Here is a 20,293-nt window from a genome sequence, read left to right as displayed (position 1 = left end):
GTTATCCCTGATCCGTATCTGACACACAGGCGGAGGACGTCTGCTTGTGTTGGCGCCTCTAATGTTCAACACTACAAACACTTCATTATCTTCCTTGTCTTCTGTGATGTGCAACTTCTGACATCAACTGTCCATATCCTCAGCCTCCTGGACGGCCTTTAAGTTCTGTGGTGGTCTCGGTTCTCGGTTGCGACTAGCCCCAGTGCATGCAGCACTCATGCACATTTTGCAAAGTGTCCATATTTGTTGCAACACAGACAATGTTTTCCTTGGGCGGGGCACCCTCTCTGAGAGTTGTTCACAAGTCTACAGTTCCGGCAGCCCTGCTTGCCTTGGCGATCACTGGTGCCCCAGGACTGCCACCTCCTCTACTGTACGACTACGGGCTCTACACGCTCCGCCTCAATGGGGCTCAGGTACAGTGGTTGTGAACTGGCGGGGCGATGGGACATCGCTGACTCAATCTCCCCCGCCCTCACATCAACAAGCTCATGTGATCTCCTTAAGATTAGAATGTCATCCAGTGAAATTCCAGGTTGTTGCAGGATCATCTTGCGCAGTTCGAATGACTTGCACCCTACTATCAGTTGTGCTCTCATCTCAAACATCCGATAAATCCCCACACAGGAGCTAGCCAGTTTCCATAAACGCACAAAGAACATGTCAATGGATTCTTCCACCTACTGTTTCGCTTGGCGCAGTTTGAAGTACTCGAAGTCTGGATTGACTTTCGGGTCAAAATGCCAATCAATGGCCCTCACGGCCTTGTCGTAGTCGTTGCCATCTCCTGTATCTGGGAAGTCTTGGAACAAGTCGTACAGTTCGTCTCCCCACATGAGTAGCATCGTGGAACGCTTCACCGCATTGTCCTTTTCCCTGGTCGCTACAAAATTATTTTCTAACTGGCCAATTCATTTTCGCCACCTGGGTGCCACTGTGGCTGGGTCTGCCAGCTGGTTGAAGGGGGGGAAGCGGCTTCACTGCCATCCGGGAGCTCGTTGCGCCCCGCTGCTCCATCATCCCTTGCGGTCGCCTGCGCTTGAGGGGTTCTCATTGTAGTAGCATGCAGGCCTTCCTACGCACCTTCGCTAAGACACGGCTAGAGCAGGCACCTTCCTGCGCACAATTGCGCTCTGGCCACGTCACACTGCGCTGCCACAGGTCTCCTAGCACTTCGCTGCTGTATGATTCCCTTGGCCCTCCCTGGGCGGTCAGCACACCTCCACGCCCTGCACCGGCCAACCGGCTCCTAATTGGTGTCCCACCGGCCTTCTGCTACCAAGTGTTTCCTCCCTGCGCACGCGGGAGTAACTGGGCCAGTGCCGGCGCTGCCGTGCATGCGCACCTCCAAATATAGGCAGCGCTCTCTCTAGGACCGATTCCACTCACGGGACACTCTCTGCCGCCCGCAGCACACCCACACGCAGGCTCCATTCCTCCCCCTGTGGTCACCTTTCCGCCGGCATCTTCGTGCGCCACCTCCCCAGGCTGTAGCAGGCCACGTGCCCGCCTCTGCTCTATAGCCCACTCGCAGCCTGCCCCAGCACGCACTATCGATCTGCATTGCGATGGAGAGCGCGGCGGAACGAACGCGACCCTCTTCGCCAGTGTAATGGGGCACAATCGTCCAGGGTGATGGCAGTGACTGAAGGGGCTTGGGGGGTGAAAGTTGGGACCAGCACCTGGGGAAGGTCTAGTACTCTGGTAACAAATAATGAAGGGGGGCATCCACACAGTAGCTCTGTTTGTGCCATCAGTATCGTGCCCTGACGTCACCCTTTATTCATCCCTCCTGGTCCGTGTCTGGCCCAGGAGGTTGATTGCAACAAAGTTTGGGAGATGCCAGGTGGCTCATTACACAGCTGACACCCGAACACGTTAAAAATGAAAGGCAACATGCAAGTTAATATAACGTGCTCTAATAATGCGCAGCTGCTGTCTCAAGCCCCTCAACTCCACCCACAAGAAGGTATGCAATTAAGAGTCCCAGCGTTACTCACTGCAGTGTATGACGTCATTGACCTCAAGGATGTTACTCTTTGCTTGATCTCCTGTAAACCTCCATTAAGAAGCCGGAATGGCATGCGAACCCTGGTCGAGCTCTCTCACCACACACTGAATGGCGCTGTGTGGCAAAACCGGCTGATGACAGGCCACATGAAACCAGTTCAAAACACCCCACCCCAAGAGAGGAACTCCAAAATTCAGAAGGAAGCTGCACAAAGCTCTGTTTACTACAAAGGGAAGGGGTGCAGGGCGAGGGAGGAGAAGGGAAAGCATGGCCTGCAAAGATTGAAATTCTAGACTCTCTCAGACAGATGCCACAGGTGGATGCCCTGAAGGAGACCTCTAGAAATGGAATACTCCTAAAATGATACAGTATTTTCATTCTGTAAATCACAGAAAACACAAAAAAGCTTATCTATGAAGGTCTTCTAATGACCGCGTATTTTATTTAATACTGTAGTTCTGCCATCTCGGTCTCGCCCGTCACAGTGAAAAACTAGCGCGACCGTGAAAGTTAAAGCGACGCACACTCTTGTGGAGGTGGGGTGGAGGGGACATTCATGGGGACCAGACACACACAGCGTTTCCCTTGAGGGAGCGAGCAGCGGCACCATCTTTTTTTAAAGATAATTACTAACAGATGGCAGCGCTGCTAGCAACCGCAAGGGTATCGCCAAACGTACACGCGTTGCAATCCAAAGCAATGCAAAACGTGGACGCATTCAGGCAAAAGTGGTGGTCGATTACTAAAGGTCCCCTCCTAAGCGGCTCTTGCGCGCTGCATAGGCGAAACGTAAAAAGGGTGAGTAGCCCATTCATACTGGTCCTAGAAGTGGCACACCAAGTAAGGAGAGTGACAGGAGGGTAATAGTGACTTTCAGCAGAGGTATGTTCCCTGTAAGCCCCTTGGACATGTAGTTCTGGTAGTAACAGTTGGTTCCATGTAAAAAAATTCTCAGGCACCCTATTGATACATATACCGTTTTCTCCCTGAACATACACCAGTCCATATCGCTCTTCCATTCTACCAATGTCAGGACTGCTTGTGTCCCCCATTTTCTTGCTATGTTTCACTTAGCGACCATCAGACCCAACGTCACCCATGTTCTTTCTTTACTACTCAAATCTGTTGGTTCCCATATGTTTAACAGACATCGTTTGGCCTCAGATGTTATTCTCTCTCCCATTACCTCGCCTGTGCACAAGACAACCTCACTCCAGTACCTACCAATGTATGGGCATTCCCATATTACATGGAAGTACGTGGCCTCTCGGTCACATAGTTTTCTACAGCTAGGGTCGTCTCTATATCCCATCTTGACCAGGGCTGGCCCTGTGACGTATATTCTATGCAATATTTTCAACTGCACCAATTTTAGTTTAGAGAATATTGCCACCTCTTTTGGGGATGCCAGTGCTTCCTGACAGTCCTCCTCTTCCAGCCCCGCGAAGTCTCTCTCCCATTTTTCTCGAAGCTGCGGAAGAGGGTCAGGTAAATAATTGATCAGTTTTGAGTAAGTCTAGAATATTGCTTTTCTTGGCATAAATCTGTCCAGAAGTCTGTCCTCGAGAGGGGAGGCCTAAGGAGGGGTCTCTCCCCTAGTGATCGTTGTCTGCAAAGCATCTCATACCGGCAGATTCCGGAATCTCTCAGTTTCAGCCAGTTACTGATTCCACAGGAGAGTCGCAAATGGTACTACCCTCCCTTTTTCCCAAAGATCTCCCACCCGAGAGATCCCAATGGTATCGCATTCATCAAAACCCTTTGTTCTCCAGAGGGACCCAATTGTTCCATATCCCACAGCGGGGTGGTTAGTGTTATGGTCTTTGCCCATCGTGTACGTGAAAAAATATATCTAACAAATATAAGGGTAGTTGTAAAAAAGAACCTAACAAATTTCTTTCTGTATAAAATTATATCATTTTTAATGGCTTCTCATGTTAAAAAACAGATATTACTATACATCCACATTACATAAAGGAAATATTATACAAAACATAAATCGTTAAAATATCATCACACAATCATTGTTGACTAGAGAATCATTTTAGACTTATTAGTATAATGATGACTTATATGTTGTTTTTATATTGAATGAAATGTATGTATTTTCTTTGTTTAAATAGATGTCAATCATTGTATTCTTAAGTTTGCTTATTATGTTTTTCAGATATCATTTGTGGCTCCTGAGGAAGGCGTTTTATCAGAACGCCGAAACGCGCGTCGAGAGTATTAATTGCCACTTTTTCCTTTTTTAATGATTGTGTGATGATATTTTAACGATTTATGTTTTGTATAATATTTCCTTTATGTAATGTGGATGTATAGTAATATCTGTTTTTTACCATGAGAAGCCATTAAAAATGATATAATTTTATACAGAAAGAAATTTGTTAGGTTCTTTTTTGCAACTACCCTTATATTGTTAGATATATTTTTTCATGTACACAATGTTTATTTCCCTGTCGTATGAATTATTAATTCTAATCAGGGGGTCCTTGCTATTTACATTATTGTCTTTGCCCATCCCATACTCTTGTGAACCGAATGCCACACCTGAACAGAATGCTTTGTGGGGCCTGTTAGATGGAATTTCATGGGCCTGGAATACAATGCCTGTGTGTGATTGCTACAGGGCAAGAGCCATCTATCCATAGCATATCCCGGGTCATTCTGAGATCGACATATACAATGGATAATGCCGCCCAGTAATATTTTTTAATATTTGGCAACCCGATTCCCACATCGTACCAGCCTTTTACTCACTTTGGGAATTAAATGTGTGGTGGACTATTTCCCCAAAGCAACGTTCTCTGTGCACTTTATACCATTCTGAAGTATGATGCGGGGGCAGGGTCAGGTGAATTCTGAAGGACATACAAGAAGCAAGGCAACAACATAATTTTAAAGAGTGCTGCTCTGCCTAGCAGCGACAAGGGTAGAGACTTCCAGTGCTCCACGTTGCGTCTCAGCCGCTGTAGCGGCGGCAACAAGTTAGACATGGAATACAATTTGGGATCTTTGGTAATAAACAATCCTAAATATTTAAATCCTTCTGTAGCTCTCGCGACCTTGCAGTCTTTAGGCAGGGCAGACGGGCTTCCCTTTAACAAAAATATGAGCGATTCTGACCAATTAATAGTGTATCCGGAGTAGGTACAGAAATTAGTAAAGATGTTAAGAACGTATGAGGCCAGATACAACAAGATGTCATCTGCATAGAGTGAGATGCCATCCTCCCACTCCTCTGTCCAGAGTAATCCCTGGATTATGGGGTCTTTCCGGATCCAATAAGCTTGGGGCTCTAAGGTGGCACAAATAAAAGCGAGGACATGGGACAACCCTGTCACGTCCCCATGGGGATGGAAACCAGCAGATTTTTTTATTGTTAACTACAACTTGCATGAGGGGGTCAGCATATAGGAGTCGTACCCAGCTAATAAATTTAGGACCGAACCCGAGCTTCTCCAGGACGGCAAAGAGATATGTCCATTCTATGGTGTCAAACGCCATGTAGCATCCAGGGATATCACCATTGCCTCTTCTAGTATGGTATCCACCCTTCCCATTACTCCATGCAATCTGCGCAAGTTTAAAGATGTATTTCTTGATGGCATAAATGTTGACTGGTCAGGGTGGACCAATCTGGAAATAACCTGACCATTCTGGTGGCCAGTAATTTGGCCAGGATTTTGGCCTCTGCATTCAGCAGTGATATAGGTCAGTATGATATTTCTGGGTTTTCCATCCTTAAGTATCACTACCAAAGTGGCTATTCTTTGGTCTTGTGGGAGGAACCTAAAGACTCTCCTCATACATTGTCTTAAGGTGAAGGGCTATTCTATTTGGCCGCAGCTTGTAGAGCTCGATTGGGAGGTCATTTGGGCCCAATGCCTTCCCAGTCTGAAGAGAACGTATGGCCTGAGCTCTTTTTTCCTGAGCAAGGTCACTCTCAAGAGGAGTTCCATCCTCTTTCTTTAGCGCTGGTAGACGCATTTCAGACAACAACTGCCTCACTTCATTTTCTTGCATAGTGATCCTGTATGAATACAGTGGTTTGTAATACTTTGCAAATTTTTGCACACTATCTTGTGTATCGGTAGACATCCCCCAGAATCCGCTAGTAGCTCTCTGACAAGCCCGCTCACCAGTTCTCTCCTGGCCAAACATTTCCCTGCTTTGTCCCCTAGCTCATATATTCGTCCCAGCTTGTGCCTACTCATTGTTTCTAGCCATGTCTCTCACCACACTCCTGTACTCTTCTTTCTTTAGATTGAGAATATGTGTCTTATCCCATTCATCTGATGTAATGAGTTCACTCTCGAATTTCAGTATATCTCATACTAGCCGGAGTAGTCCAGCATTTTGTTCCCATTTTTCTCCCGCTATCAGGGACACTGCAGAACCCCGTTTCACTGTTTTGAAGGCTTCCCAGAGGATCTGGGCTGAATGGACAGCTCCTTCATTCTCACAACCGGGGTAAGGATATAGTCGATTCGAGAGAGACTGTTGTGGGTTCCAGATTTAAATGTATAATGTGTCTCTGTGGGATTGTGTACTCTCCATGCATCTACCACTCTCATGGCATCTAGGAAATGTGGGACCTGCCACCGTGATGGAGCTATATACCTTGGTGGATAACAATCTAATCTCTCCGACATCACAGAGTTAAGGTCTCCCCCTATTACCAATTTCCCACTGGGGAACGTTAGCATTACTTTCCCCAGGTATCTAAATGCAGCCTCTTGCAATCTTGGCGGTGAGTACATGGATATTATAGTAAGTACTTCACCCTCCCACTTTCCAGGTACTGCCACGTATCACCCCAAGTTATCGGTGCAGACATGGTCTATTGTCATGGGGAAAAAATGTTTCTTCACTATACCCACTCCTCACGAACCCGTGGTGAACCCAGAATGTGCTACCAATTGATAGCCTCATCTAGCCACGGCCTTGCACATATTTCCTATTAGATGTGTTTCCTGGAGTAGCACAACCTCAGGCGTGTTGTTTAATGAACTACAATATGATCCCTTTCTTGAGTTTATCTCACAACCCATTAACATTCCAGGACAGGAACCTGAATCTTTTGTCACCTATGGTGTCCATGGCACTGTTCCTTACTCACCATCGAGTGTGGCTTCCAACCCTGTCCCCAAGCTGAATTTATTTAACCAAGGGTGCAGACCATAGTCAATTAGTTCCACTGAACCTGCTCCTCGCCCATTGTCCCGCTTGTGTCCCTGTCCACTGTATTTGAATCTGTAGCAAACAAACACTATAACAATTACAAAAGCCCTGCTCCCCTGCACACTGGGATTGAAACTGCCCATTTCCCCAACTATGCAGAGTGCCTGTCAACCCTATGTGTAACTAACTAAGGGTAATGTTAGGCGGAGGCCCCAGGCAGACCCCCCGGTTCCCACCCCACCCATCAATGTATCTTCATGTCTCAATCACTCATCAGTTTTAGTTTTATCGTTATGGTGCAATTCAGTCTATCTGTGGCATTGAGTCTGCCTGTCCCTCAGCCATGTGCGCCAGTCCCCTTGGTCTCCTTTGATGAGGGATCGTTCCGCCTGCCTTCTTGTAGAGGTATAGTGTTCGAGAAGTGATCTTTTCCTTTTCTTGGATTGTGATCCCTTGCGGGTCTCTATCCCTCCAGCCAATCTACCGCTGATTCTGGCATTTAAAAAAAAACGGACCTTCCCTTCGCCTCAACTCTAAGCTTCTCTGGGAATAACATTGAGTATTGGATACCCTTATCACGCAGCTGCCTCTTAACCTCCAAAAAGGTCCTCCTTTTTTTGGAACTGTGATTGTGAAGACAGGGTTGAAGGTGACCTTATTGTTTTCAAACTTATTGGGCAGAGCCGTGCAGGCAGTTTGTAATATGATATCTCAATCCCTAAAATGTAGAGTCTCGCCAACAGGGGCCTGGGGGGCACCCGGTTTCGGCCTACCTCTGGAAATCTGGTGCACTTGTTCTACTGTAAAAAAATTGCAATGGGTCTTTGGTTTCAGATAGTCACAGATACGTTTTCTGAGAAGGAGGTCAGTCGCTGGCCCCTCCGACTTCTAGGGGACCCCAAGTATCCTGATATTATTTCTACTTGAGCAGCATTCTTAATCGTCCAGTAATCTCTCCATTTTCTTGCTGGCCATTTGAAGTTCTTTGATTTCTCAATGTATCTAATTTGTCTCTCCACTTAACTCAATAATGACCACCTCCATGCTTTTAACTTTTTTGCTTATATTGTGCATGTCTGCCCTCATCAGTGTCACCTCAGTTGTAATGGAGTCTATCCTTGTTTCTAGGGATGTCCGTATTCTCACTATGACCTCCATAATATCATTCAGTGAAGGATCGCCACTTTCCAGCCCCTGCCCCATTTCTTCTCCCCTCTTACTGAGGGCATCAGGTTCAGACCGCTTCTGCATTGCAAACTTATCCTGTTTGGTTTGGAGGGTCCCTTTTACTCCCTTATTCCCAGACATTATGACCAGTTGACTTACGTTCTCGTGGGGCCCAATCAGTTAATATATACTGCCAGGCCGTGGCCCTTCTGTGGACTCTGGCTTGCGGCTTAGTTTCTGTCCCCAGGAGCCTCTATTATCTTCGATGGCTTGCACTTTGACCATGGCCTTATGTTTCCTGACGGAGCCCTTGGCTTTGACGAGTGCGATTGAACATCTCACTGCGATTTCTTGATCCCTTTCGCATGATATTCGGGTATGGGCCACCCGGCTCCATGGGAGGGACTTACTCCTCTATTGTTTGGGCCCCGTCAGGACCCAAGTAATGGCTCATCTGGCCTGTTCCAGCACTCAGGCAAGCAATGGCTTCGCTGCCTCTCTTATGTGGCTTTGGGGTGCAGGCTGACTCTCCTTCACTGATCTCCTCCTACCTGCTGTACTTTCAGGCCCCGTGCTGGCAGGTGCTAGGTCTGGTAGCTCCCACAGCCTCACAAAATTCTCTGCTTAGTTGAGCGACGATTGCGCCTTGGCCGATGCTTTATCAGGTGGTTCTTACTCCACTGAGCACACTCATCGGGAGTTACAGGTTGAGTTGCACCTCTCACGCATCTCTGACTTCAGTGGCAGCTGGTATTGCTGGGCGTCTGCCTGACCGGGATTCCGATTTGGCCCTCCTGCGTCACTCTCACGATCTCACCTTTCCGGACAGATTATGGCGTCCTTTGCTGAGTTACCCACTGTGCTGCTGGTCCCTCGATCAGTGATCGCCGGGCTCTCACATTCTGGGTCTCTACGACCCTCACTGGTATCTTCGGTGTTGCTGGCTGGGCTCTTGAACAAATTTAGGCCGGGGCTTTTCCTCCTACCTAGACCGCACCTCCCGGCACTTGCAGATATCACCCCCACTGTTCGCCACTTTTTCGGGATCGCCTTCTTCGGGGTATCTAATATGTATTTAGATCTTATTCCGACATGAGTTTCGGATCTGTGGTGGATTAATTATGGGCAGAAGCTCAGAGAGTCACGGAGCCTTATTGGAGTGCGGCCATTGCGATCAGCTCCGAAGCCACGCCCCCGCAAAATCAGGATTAAATGATTGTTAAGATTATTAGCTCACATTTAGCACTGTTTTGCGATTTACAGTGATGCAGTATCACTGTATTAAAATGTATGCAATACCACATTTGTAATTCACTAATGCTTCATTATAGCAATGAAAAGCCATATCTGGTAGCTTCAGCAAAACCCTGCTAACTTGGCACCTGTACATGTGAACAAACTTGCACCTTTTCTGTATGTGTATTGGTAAAAGCTAACACTTGTGAATATTGACAACATCAACACAAGTACTGATGTGTGATATTTCTTGCAATTTTCCAATAAACTGTTAACAATGGAGTTATTCGTTTATTATCCTGAAAGAAGCACAATGAAGTAAAAGGGCAGTATTTTTTAGTAAATGAAAGCTTTAATAAATTATCCATATGAAACAGACTTGGAGGATTCTACTGCCTTGACATATGTAAGCTAAATTTGTCAATATTTGCCAAGCATTATTATTTAAAGCTGGACTAAAACAAAAAATATGTTCCAAATGACACCTGGTCACTGTTACTGTTACTGATATTTTCTTTAGCAAAATTCAGTCAGTATTTGCTCTGTTTCTTGCAGTGTGGAATGTAGAGACTGGAAAATGCCTTATGACTTTTAAACATAAAGATGCAATTTCCTCAGTGAAAATGCACAGCGAGTTCATTGTAAGCGGCTGTGAGAGAGGACTTGTGAAAGTATGGCACATACCAAGTACTCTGCTGATCAAGGTAAGAAAAGAAATATCAGGCTTAAGTAGCAATAACCTGTGTAGAAAGGGAAGAAAACAGATTACTGTGAACAAAAAGTTGCATGAGTGTAACTTAACTGTAGCCTAGGTCAAAAGCAGCAAGAACAAGGTAATAGATGGAATGATTGAGTTAATCTCAGCCACTGGCAGTCGCTTAGGCCACATTGGCCCACCGTGCCACCCTAAACAAAGGCCTATTTATGCAAATCCGTACCAATCCTGCTCCTCATGAAGTCTGTCCAGAACTACTAGGCAAACCCCCTCCAGAAGGGACTAGAAGCAACCACATACTCGTTTTGATCTACCTTGGTCTCATCAGTAAGGTTTAACTTGATTCCTGTGGCACAGTGAGCACAGGACCCCCTCCCCATCCCTCACTAATGGGTGTCCATGAAAAACTTACAATAAGATACACAATTTAAAAAATAAGTACAATTAATTTCAAGCCCATATTGAACTAAAAGCAGCACTAACATGTCCACCCTAGCCGGGTGTTCAGTCAAGTCATCATCTGTTAGATAGATGTAATCTATTCTCATACCCCTGGGGCAATCTTGTATAAATTTACTCAAATCCACTGAATGAAAAATACACTTACATACTAGTATTCACACGCTATATTCTGGTTGAAAAATTTGTTGGTTTTGGCTAATGTAATTTTATATCTTTTTTTTACCAGATTAGTCATTAATCTGGTTTTGTGAGCATTCTGTATGGCATGTGTATGAACATTAAAATTGCTAAAGTCTAAAGCTATTCTGTATGAATTAACAGGTATGAAAAAGAGGAGCATTCATGCTGGAATGGAAAGGCACTATTATACCTGGATATTATAGATGGTCTAAAAAAGCTTTTGTATCACTCATAGCTCTGCTGATCTTGAGGTTCCCTCCTTGAAGGACTCACAGGTGGAACAGATTTTTTGTCACACCCGCTTGGTTTCTATATAATGCAGAAGCTTGTTTTCTTGTACATATTTTCCCTGAGTTCTTAAATTACTGTGGGGAACCCTTAAAATTGAACGCCCCAAAATATTACCTTAATAGTGAAGTGATTGATGAAATGAAGCTAGAGTTAACCCTCAATTTCATGAGGCAATGTGACCCAAAATTCAGTCAGGTAGGTAGTGGCCCACTCATTATTTGAGTTACAGATCAAAAGTAGAATTTTAAAGAGTTATTATAAACATTCAAAATGTTTGCTATAGAATTCATAAATGCAAAAGCATAAAGTAAATGCCATGAAGGCTCGCAGTAAGCAGGACATACAGAGTAAGTGCAAAACCAAAGTAATTCAAAATCCCAGACGAGGAGCATAATTAAAGAGGAATTAGGCAACATTTCTAGTCGCATTGAAATACGTTCTGACTCATCCCCCAGAATCAGGGGTTTATATATCCAATTCCGCTTAGAAAATCATCAATTTCTGCAGACTCATTATGGTGCGAGCAAAACTATCACCTAATCATCAAATCACCATATTGCCTTAGCACCTGTGCACTATCACACTATATAAATATTGATTCTCTGTACTCTATGCTAATGGCATCAAAAAACAAAGTGATAGATTGAATGCTTGAATTAATATCAGCCACTGGAAATTGCTTGGGCAGCATCTCAATCCATCGTGTCCTCCCTAAACTAGATCTCAAGCAAACCAAGACTGCTTTCACCCTTATTATGGACTTATCAGCTTGATTCCAGTAGCACAGTGATCATGGGAACCACTTCTGAGCATCCCTGTCACACGTAGGGCATAAAAAAAAAGTTGTGTGGAATGCTTGAAGTTATAAAAGCCACTGACAATCGCTCAGGGCTGCATTCCAGGCCATCTTTTTTTCACCCACCATGCCATCTCAGTTTGGACCCCGCCATATGCAAATAAGTCTTGACTTTGCTCAAATGGGAACAGTCTAGCCCAAATTGACAAGCCCAGTCATCCCTGAATCATAACACAAGCAGCCCAGCGCCGTTTTTTCCCTTATTATGGGCTCAACTGTTATAGCTCGGTTCCAGTGGCAGAGTGAGCACGACACCCATGTCTGGGCATATCCATCACACTTAGGACATCAAAGTGTTGAATGGAATGCTTGAATAAATCTTAGCCACTGGCGATCGCTTGGGCCGTATCCGAATCCATCGTTTTTCACCCACCATGCCACATGAGTTTGCACTGAGCCATATGCAAATGAGCCGTGACCCTGCTCCATTGGGAACAATCAAGCCTAAACTGCCAAATTAGGTCCTCCCTGAACCTGAACCGTAACACAGGCAACCCAGGACCAGTTTTGCCTTTATTAAGGGCTCATCGCCCAGGTATAGCTTGATTCCAGTGGTACAGTTGGTTTGAAGATTAAACATTCTTTTCTCTACATGGTTCCATGTGTAATAAATATACAAAGTGCAAACACAAGTTCCTAATTGGGCGTATTAGTTTGACTCGCATTATTGATTTACTAAGTGATATCTATTTTATTAATGATATCACAATCCTGCAATGTAACTTTGTAATACAGTTACTTCAATGTGGATAAACAGGACAGTGTCAGATATGGTTTAACATAGTCCCCTCTTCATGCCCATGAAATGTTGGTATTGTGACCACCATAGGTAGAACTAAGGTTCACCTTAGTCCACTCTCAATGTACATGACAAAAGTTGATGAAATTCCAAATACACAATTCATTACATAAAGAGCAAACTAATGATATTTGTTTTAGAATGGAATGTATTAGACTATATACAGCAATGGTTCTTATTTCAAAATGGATTGGCTTATATCATGTTTTGCCTCTATTTTATGTTTTTTTTTCACACAGTAGTGAAGGAGGAGTGATGTTTACATCTGTCTTTAGATTTCATGGTAGATAGTTTGTGAACGCAGAGTTTTATTTATGCAATAAAGACTCTTTCTACATATATATTTATTCAAGGCATGTGTGGCTGTAGATACACATGCTTAGCATAAGTCTGCCATCTTGAGTTGAGCTTGGAAGTGGTCACGTTTTTCATCAAAGAAGCCTTTCAAGTCACAAGATAATGTGACTCCTCTTGCTAGTAATGCGCATGGTCATCGGCCATTGTTAGACTGTTAGATTGTTTTCTTCCGCCATCGGGTTTGCACGTGTGCTCCTTTCCTCCAGTTCGACACCATTGTGCATAGATTTGTCAGCCTATACCTACTTCTTGTTGGTATTGTTTTTAGGTTTCGCCTATTACATTCGCTTGCGAATGTAATAGGCGAAAATTCAAGTGCTTGATCGACTAGTCAAACCACTGCAGTTTCTTCACAGTGCATGTGAGTCACCACGAGAATCACGTGACCACAAGCCTCTCGTGAACGAGCCCAGCCAGCCCAGCCTCCCTCACACAGCTTCTCCCAGCCATATGGTCGTTCGAGTTGCCCACCCCCTCCCTCTCCAGCGCCTGCCTTCCGTGACTCGCATTAGATGATCAGAGGCAGCCCAGCCCAGCAGGCAGCCCACCCCCCTCCCTCTCCATATGGGCAGCCCACCCCCTCCCTCTCCAGCGCCTGCCTTCTCTCTCGCATCCCCTCACTGGCCCGTTTGTTACTTGTTCTGGGTTTACATACAACAGACTCCCTCCTCTACCCCCAAACTATCTCGCAGTATGACTCGACTGTTTTAACCAGACAACTCGCAACACTTCATGCAATGGTGGCGGACAGAACAACACCACTCAAAACAAAGACGAAGCTTTAGCACAAAGAAACCACCTTACTAGTACTGCGCCCTCGACACACACGGTGACGGTGCAATGGCAACGGAGACCAGCATGTTTGTCAATACTGTTAGGTTGGATTTTCATTTAAAGCTATCAATTTCAGCTATTTGATGGTGTCTTTTGAAGGCCGAAAACCTGCGCGTTTCGGAGGATTGCCGAACTTCTTGGCTGGTTTTAATCCTTTAAAGGCAAGTGCTAATCCTGGGCGCCTATACTTGTGCTAATGAGATGACATTTTTATGTGGTAACAAATCACTGCATCGTGAAAACTTGCCTTTACCGCAGTGTTACTCCTGGCGTATGAATCACGATCAGCGACCGCACATTCTTAAACATATGGATAATTTGTAACTCACTAGTGTCTTTTTTTAGTGCGTGTGTGGCCGCTGCCCCAAGAAGTAAGACCTCCATTTTGCAAACGACGATTCCAAATCTCTCACGAGTAAACAAACCCTGGACGAACAATTTCGTGTCTCAGGTTTTTTTTTATTCTGTAGCCCTAGTGTGTAACTCGTTTGTCTTGGATCTGTGGTTATTCAATAATTGCCGCGGTAACATGAAAGATGTAAAACCAAGTTTGTTGAAAGTGCTTTTCATTGGAAATGCATTACGGGTGCACGCTAACATAATGCTGCCCTGTTTCCTGGTCCTCTGCAACCGAGCCAAAAACCTAAGAATGAAAACGATTCAGTATTTTGGACAACAATCTCTGAACTTGTGCGGGAGATTTTTTTCCTTTCTGAAGTTTAATTGGTTCATTGTTCGCTCAAACTTTAAACCATGGGGTTGATGGCAGGACTGGAGTTTACTTCTGTAAAGGAAGATTAACATATTCGGGAATCTTACCCTAATCCTTGTTTTAAATTTACTCAAGCAGATCAGATTAGCAATTCTTACCTACCACCCACTAGAAATTTAGCTTCTCAGACAAGCATTTCCGCAATCATTTTAAACGCAGGGGGGAGGATCACACCTTTCGATCCTGCCCCCGTGTGTGTGTGGGGGTGGGGGGGGGGGGTTGTTGTGACTGCACCCCTGCCCCTAACTGGTGCAAAGAGCGTGGCCTCGGCGTGTCATCCTATGCGTTGTCACAGATGCTCTCTGTATGCATCTTACAGTTCCAGGAACATCATCCTGTGTCGTCATCACACTCAAGGAGCTTTGGTGGGACAGCCACAGAAGGGATGGCCGTGCATGGGAGCTACAGCTCATTCACAGAGCGTAATACAGTATTAGCATTACAAATGGCATTTTTTTTCTCAGGCATTAATGATCCACTCATCATTAACATAACATTAATGGCATCCATTCTCAGTTTATGTACTTGGAGGTGGCAGAAAATCTATACCAATGGGATTCATTTGGGCACTGCACTTTACTGGCCTCAGCGGCCTGCGATGGGTGAAGCCGAGCAGGACTTCACCGGGTACCTGCGTGCCGCGCACATTGACAAAAGGCAGTTAGACCATAGAACAGACAGTCGAGTTTACCAGTTTCTGACATGATTTTAGGCAGCTGTTACTGAGAATTTAACAAAAAACAATCACTAATTTGAATTAATACAAAGCATATTTTTTCAATATTCTCATTTGGGCACAACTTCATAAAAAAAGCGCCCAGCCCCTCCTCCCTCCACTCAATTGCTGCTAGTCACACGCCAACGCGAGTATAAACAGTCGCTTTAAACACATGCTTGACAGGCCTGTTCGGCTGCTTCACACAAGTTTATCTTTCACACCATCTGCCAGCGCCTTGCCGCATGAATCAGTTCGTCCGTCGCTTCTTTTTACCTCCCCCCACCCCCCCTCTTCTTGGCCCTTCTTTGACATTATCTACTGCTGATCAAAGGGTCATATAGGAATAAACAAACGCTGGAGCAGTTTTAAGCCGCTATCACGGGATAAACATACCTCCACACAGTATCACTACCCGCATTTATTCGCCTTCTGCACGTTTCATTTTGCCCTTTAGTAATTTGCATACTTACAGGCAATTGTACTCTAGTACAGCTTTATAAACTGTGCACAAGGTAAACTCGGAGCCTCATATTTAGCACGCACCTCCCCATCTTTCCCCAAAAAAATCCACACCCATGCTTTTTTATTATCAAAACTTCCTTCAAACAGGGATCCTACCAAGAGCCCATTTCTGACTCTTACCTCTTTATTCTACATCATGCCCCTTACCTCTGCCCTATATTAATACTACTCTGAGAAAACCCCTCTTCCCTGCCCTTACTTCCCATTTCTCCTGTATCTAAGTCTATCCCAGCTTCTCCCCTACCTGCTAAAATTAAGGCCTGTTGCACCTTAACCTAATTTCTCCCAGTAGTGCAACTTACTTTACCTACAGATTTAATTTACACTACAAACAAGTCACCCTCCCACCAAAGACAAACCACTGCCTGCTCCAAATCGCTGCTCCACCAAAATATTAATCGCACTGTTATGGTAGAAAACCCGTATAAGGGCGCGTTCAGGTCTATGTTAGTGCTAGTTAAGAGTGGTATACGTAAACACAGACGTTGTGCTGTTTATTTAGGTTGCTAATACAACACTAGCATTATTCCGCAGAGTACTCCTACCCACATGCTAATCGGTTGCGCCACATTTACTTCAACAACCAGGAATTAATTTTGCTTTTCATAGCCCACACATATGCACTGAACAACTTTCCACTACCTCCCACGACAATGTGCAGGGCTTATAACCACACAACCTTTTACCCCTTGCTTTTTTTCCCTTCCCCTATCAGACCCCTCCCACCCACAATTCCAAGTTGCTGCTGATGCGCACATTTATTTATCTTCGCACTCTGGCACCGCAATAATCTTGCGCACAGCATTAGCCCGCAGCGTCACGCTGCCCATCTACTAATGCGCTCTTGCCCCGGGTATTTGCCCTTACTACCTATTCTTATGTGTCTCTTGCGGTGACTTACACCAGCTTCCCCACACATACTTTAAACACTGGCGTAACGAAAAGTGAGGGGGCCTCCCTGCACAGTACTTAGGGTGCCCCCCTCCGGGCTCAATCAGGAGCTCTTCCGGCCAGAGTTCAGTGCAGAGGCGGCCCCTTGGAGCACTGCGGGGGCCTGTGTTATGCCCCTGACTTTAAAACCACCTGAGCTCACTTTTACCCTCAAAGCCACTCGTTCCTCCCTTTATTCTTCTACCGTGTTGGTTACATTGTAATGTGTCTATTACCAACAGTGATAACATATCAAGTTGCAACCCGCAAAACACTTTCCTTCCCACCCACACCTTCCTCGCTCCATTCTGTGCCTATGTTGGTTACATTGCACTGCCGGTATTCCCAACAATGTAAGGATCACACGTCGCAACCCGCAAACACTGCATTAGACATACAGCATGCACACAGTCCATTCTGTGCCCCTGTTGGTTACATTGTGATGTAACTATAAACAAGCAATGGCGTTGCCAATAGGTTTCGCATTTGGAAAGTTTGAGCTATTGGTTTTGTAAATGACATTTTATATTTATATATCGTTATTGGCATTGTCAATAACAATATATAAATATAAAATGTCATTTACAAAACCAATAGCTCCAACTTTCGAAAATGCGAAACCTATTGGCAACGCCAGTGCTTGTTTATCATGGTCCTCTTTCACTCTGTCTGGTTCGATACGACGGGTTTCATTTCGTCGAGGCGGCTCGCATTGGCTATGGCCACTAACGGGGCACTCATTTTCAGCCTTAAGTATTCTTCCTGCATAATGAGCTTTCAGTGATGGAATGGACGTAATTTAAATGTTGTCCTCGGTGTCATGCAAAATGTCCTCACACCAATCTTCAGCAGGAGTGTAATATGTGCCTCTCCCCGAGTACAACAAGGCCACCTGTGAAGCCTGCCACTCCTTCAGGTCCAAGAAAACTCTTCATGATCATCGGGCTCAACGTCTCAAGATGTATCAAAGGAAGGTGTATGGCACATAAGACTTCTTTGGACCTAAGGACAAACAAGAAGATGTTCAGGCACATCGTTCACTGCAAATGAGTAGACTTTCTCTCACAACAATAGTTGTGGCTCTACGTTGAGCGGCAAGAGCTGCCTCCAGCTCAACTAGACATGAGTAATGTGTTCCCATCACCTAGACATCACCCCAGAGGTTCACCACAAATCGTTGACAGACTGTCGAAGAGACACTTAGAAATATTGTTGGGCCACCACTGCCTGCAGGCCACGGTTGGCACCGGACAACTATTTCAGATATGCCCAGTCCCAGCTCAGTGCCGAGAAAATCCTTGAAGCTGCTCTCTCCTGCTTCAGACCGAAGTAGACCTTTGGAGTCTAAACCTATGCCCCTGTCAGCACTGAAACCAGATTCCTGGTAGCCTAAACCTTTGGCACTGAAAACTCCGGCATCAGAGCCGAAAAAATGTCAACCTCTCAAACCAGCACTTGAGGTGGACACTGCTGAACTTGTGCTTTAAAAACTGCAAGAGGGACTTGACTCTAGACAGAAGCACATCAAGCTCTAGCCTGACACTGAACATATAATTTATCCATACGTTTTATATAGCGCTAGCTAGGTCCATGGGTTTCAGAGCGCTTTACATACACATAGGAAAAATAGCATGACATAGCAGTACATAAGGATGCATAAAGAGATGAGCATAACATTATAAGAAGGCATACAGTAATGAGGAGGGTGAAAGCTTAGGTAGTTGAAACAGTCAAATAACCACCTATCCTTGATGGTCTCGTTAAGAGGAGAGCCAGCTAGTCTATTGAAGTCTAGATCAGTTGACTTGTTTGGTAAAGTATTTGTTGAGGAGAAGGAGTTTCAGGTCCCTTTTGAAGCAGGAGAAGGAGGGGTTACATATGAGGTCTGAAGGGAGTGCATTCCACATCCTAGGTACATTACCAGAAAAAGATCGGGACTGAGTGGTTTTCCTTTTCAAGTTCGGGCTGGACAGTTCCCATGAGGCACAGGGTCAAGACTGATTTGCATATGGCCATGTCTGAACTGGGTTGGCTTGGTGAGCAAAATAACGATGGATTAAACCCAGATCTGTGACTGGGGGTAAATGTTTTTGCCATTGTGCAACATTCCGTCCATCATCTTGTGTGTTTTGCTGTTCACCCTATGTGGGAAGGGTATGCCCAGACGTGGGTCCCTTGCTCACTAAGCCATTAGAATCAAGCTATCCTGGCTGAAGACGGCTGATAGCCAGAAACCGGTCCTAGGATGCTTGCTTCTGGTCCAGGAAAGACATGGCTTGGCAGTTCGGGCTGGACTGTTCCCATGAGGCACAGGGACAAGACTGATTTGCATATGGCCATGTCTGAACTGGGGTGGCTTGGTGAACAAAAGAACGATGGATTAAACCCAGATCTGTGACTGGGGGTGAATGTTCTGCCATTGTGCAACATTCCGTCCATCATCTTGTGTGTTTTGCTGTTCACCCTATGTGGGAAGGGTATGCCCAGACGTGGGTCCCTTGCTCACTAAGCCACTGGAGTCAAGCTATCTTGGCTGAAGACGGCTGATAGCCAGAAACCGGTCCTAGGATGCTTGATTCCGGTCCAGGAAAGACATAGCTTGGCAGTTCGGGCTGGACTGTTCCCATGAGGCACAGGGTTAAGACTGATTTGCATATGGCCCTGTCTGAACTGGGGTGGCTTGGTGAGCAAAATAACAATGGATTAAACCCAGATCTGTGACTGGGGGTGAATGTTTTGCCATAATGCAACATTCCGTCCATCATCTTGTGTGATTTTTGCAGGTCCCTTTTGAAGCAGGAGAAGAGGGGTTACATATGAGGTATGAAGGGAGTGCATACCACATCCTAGGTACATTACCAGAAAAAGTTCGGGACTGAGTGGTTTTCCTTTTCAATTTCGGAGGGCTATGAAGTAAGTTGTAGCTTCTCAGTTCTGGATCTTCCTGCTTTTACCAGTTTGCTGTTTAGGTAGTTGGGGGAATGTGTGTGAAGCGTTTTGTGTGTGATGCAGGCCAATTTTTAAATACATCTACCTTTAACGGTTAGCCAATTCATGGATTTGAGGGTTGGTGTTATGTGTTCAAACCGTTTCATACCACTTATGAATCGAGCTGCCATGTTAAGGACTGACCTTAGTGGGGCTAAGTGAGCTTTTGGCGTCCCTGCTAGGATGCGTTCCCATAGTCATGTTTAGAGAGGGCTAGGGATTGTACCGTTGTCTTGAAATCATCCTGGGGAATGAAAGGTTTATTTTC

At 45.3% G+C, this 20,293-nt stretch overlaps 1 protein-coding gene across 1 annotated transcript in view; it reads left to right on the top strand.

Moving 5' to 3' along the window:
- The window catches only part of LOC147701999 (F-box and WD repeat domain containing protein 10B-like), a 290,223-nt gene that overhangs the window by 162,931 nt on the left and 106,999 nt on the right, over nt 1–20,293 (top strand). Inside the window, exon 9 of the mRNA XM_086930615.1 lies at nt 10,157–10,305. Coding sequence (XP_086786741.1) covers nt 10,157–10,305 — 149 coding nt within the window. The remainder of the gene's footprint in view (nt 1–10,156; nt 10,306–20,293) is intronic.

This window comes from Lissotriton vulgaris, chromosome 7 (genome assembly GCF_964263255.1).
Source record: "Lissotriton vulgaris chromosome 7, aLisVul1.2, whole genome shotgun sequence".
NCBI classification, from domain to species: domain Eukaryota; kingdom Metazoa; phylum Chordata; class Amphibia; order Caudata; family Salamandridae; genus Lissotriton; species Lissotriton vulgaris.
Note: the sequence above shows the minus strand (reverse complement) of the source record. Positions and strands in the feature narration are given on the sequence as shown.